This window comes from Rutidosis leptorrhynchoides, chromosome 9, assembly GCF_046630445.1.
Source record: "Rutidosis leptorrhynchoides isolate AG116_Rl617_1_P2 chromosome 9, CSIRO_AGI_Rlap_v1, whole genome shotgun sequence".
Taxonomy (NCBI): domain Eukaryota; kingdom Viridiplantae; phylum Streptophyta; class Magnoliopsida; order Asterales; family Asteraceae; genus Rutidosis; species Rutidosis leptorrhynchoides.
The window spans coordinates 248,704,427-248,705,846 of NC_092341.1; the positions used below are offsets into that span (position 1 = coordinate 248,704,427).

Genomic DNA, 1,420 nt, shown 5'->3' on the forward strand with positions numbered 1-1,420 from the left:
CCACATACTAATTAATATCTTATTCCTAATGAATCTTACAATGCATCTGCATTCTTCACTGTGTCTTTATTTTAACAGTTAGAATCATTAACAAATAACAAATGTGGGAAACAATATAAAGTTATAATTCTCCATCAATAACATCACTCAACCAATATCTGTGCCTCATATTCTTCTACTACTACTACATCCTTATCGGCTACTTCGCATTTCGAACCCTCATAGTCCAAATTTTCGATTTAAGCACTCGGGTATACCATGGTAAGCGTAAAGAGAAGCGGAGAACTTTCGTTCATATTGCATTCTTCTCATTGATTCACTTATTGTCAATGGCTCTTCTTTCCCATCTTGAAACGGGTCAAACACAATTCCTTGACCCATTTCAAATGGGGAAAAGTTGCAAACGGATTCGTATTCATCAGTAAACTTGAAATCAAACCCTTCTTCATCTTCTTCAATTTCACTTCCACCAATTGTATCTCCACTTGAAGACGAAGCTACCGTACTAACATCATAATGAGTCATTTGAATGGGCATATTCGACTCAAACATCAGGTTACATGAGTAAGGATCACTCATGTTGCTAACTGGTTGGTAGCAATGCAGATCATTGAGAAATTGGGTATAGCGTGTATCGGAGAAATTCAGCATTTTCTCTTTGAATTGTTCGGGCTGCGCCACATCATCATGATGATTCACAGCACGCTTAAGAGTAGTCTGTGATGAAGTAACTAAAGCTACAGAATTATTCCTGGCCTCAAGCCTTCGAAGAACGAGGGTAGTAATTTTAGAGGGAACCGAAAACGGTTGAGAAGAAGGCCGGAAATTCGTGTGAGTGTTGGCTCCTCGTAGTAAGCGAGCGGCCTCATCATAGGCTCTAGCGGCTTCCTCAGCAGTGTCAAAAGTGCCTAACCATACTCTAACTTTTTGTATGGTGTCTTTTATTTCAGCAACCCATCTGCCAGATGGACGCTGCCTGACACCTAAATATTTCTTCCGAGTTCGGCGGGGGCCACCGAAATTTAGCACTGCTTCACTCACCATCCCATTCAGAGTGAAGCTTATTTCGGAACTGTGTTCATGAAAAGTAACTTGCTTTCTCTTTTTAGCCATCTCTCTATATAATTGTGCCTTTTTTAGTATTGAGAAATCTAATATTCTTGAGGTAGTTGGTGATTTGAGTAACCTCAATCATGATGTGTTTATATATATAGATGCAGAAGAAGAGCTTGCCAAAAATAAAATATAATGAGTTGAATTGGTCATCTCTCTTTGTTTAATGTGTAATAAATTTGTTTAAGGATGCTCCTCCTTGGCTCTCCATAATATGAGGAGAAACAGTTTTGATTAAGCTAGTTTGTTGCACTGTTAGATCTATACAACTACTTAAAAATAACCAATGTATTAATAGCTTAGTGAT

The 1,420-nt window shown here is 38.2% G+C and overlaps 1 protein-coding gene across 1 annotated transcript; it reads right to left on the bottom strand.

The window, feature by feature from the left end:
- Positions 1–219: 219 nt before the first annotated feature.
- On the bottom strand, positions 220–1,113 carry LOC139868670 (ethylene-responsive transcription factor ERN1-like). Its single transcript, XM_071857003.1, has one exon. The coding sequence runs from the start codon at positions 1,111–1,113 to the stop codon at positions 220–222; it is 894 nt and encodes a 297-aa protein (XP_071713104.1).
- Between the last annotated feature and the right edge of the window lie 307 nt (positions 1,114–1,420).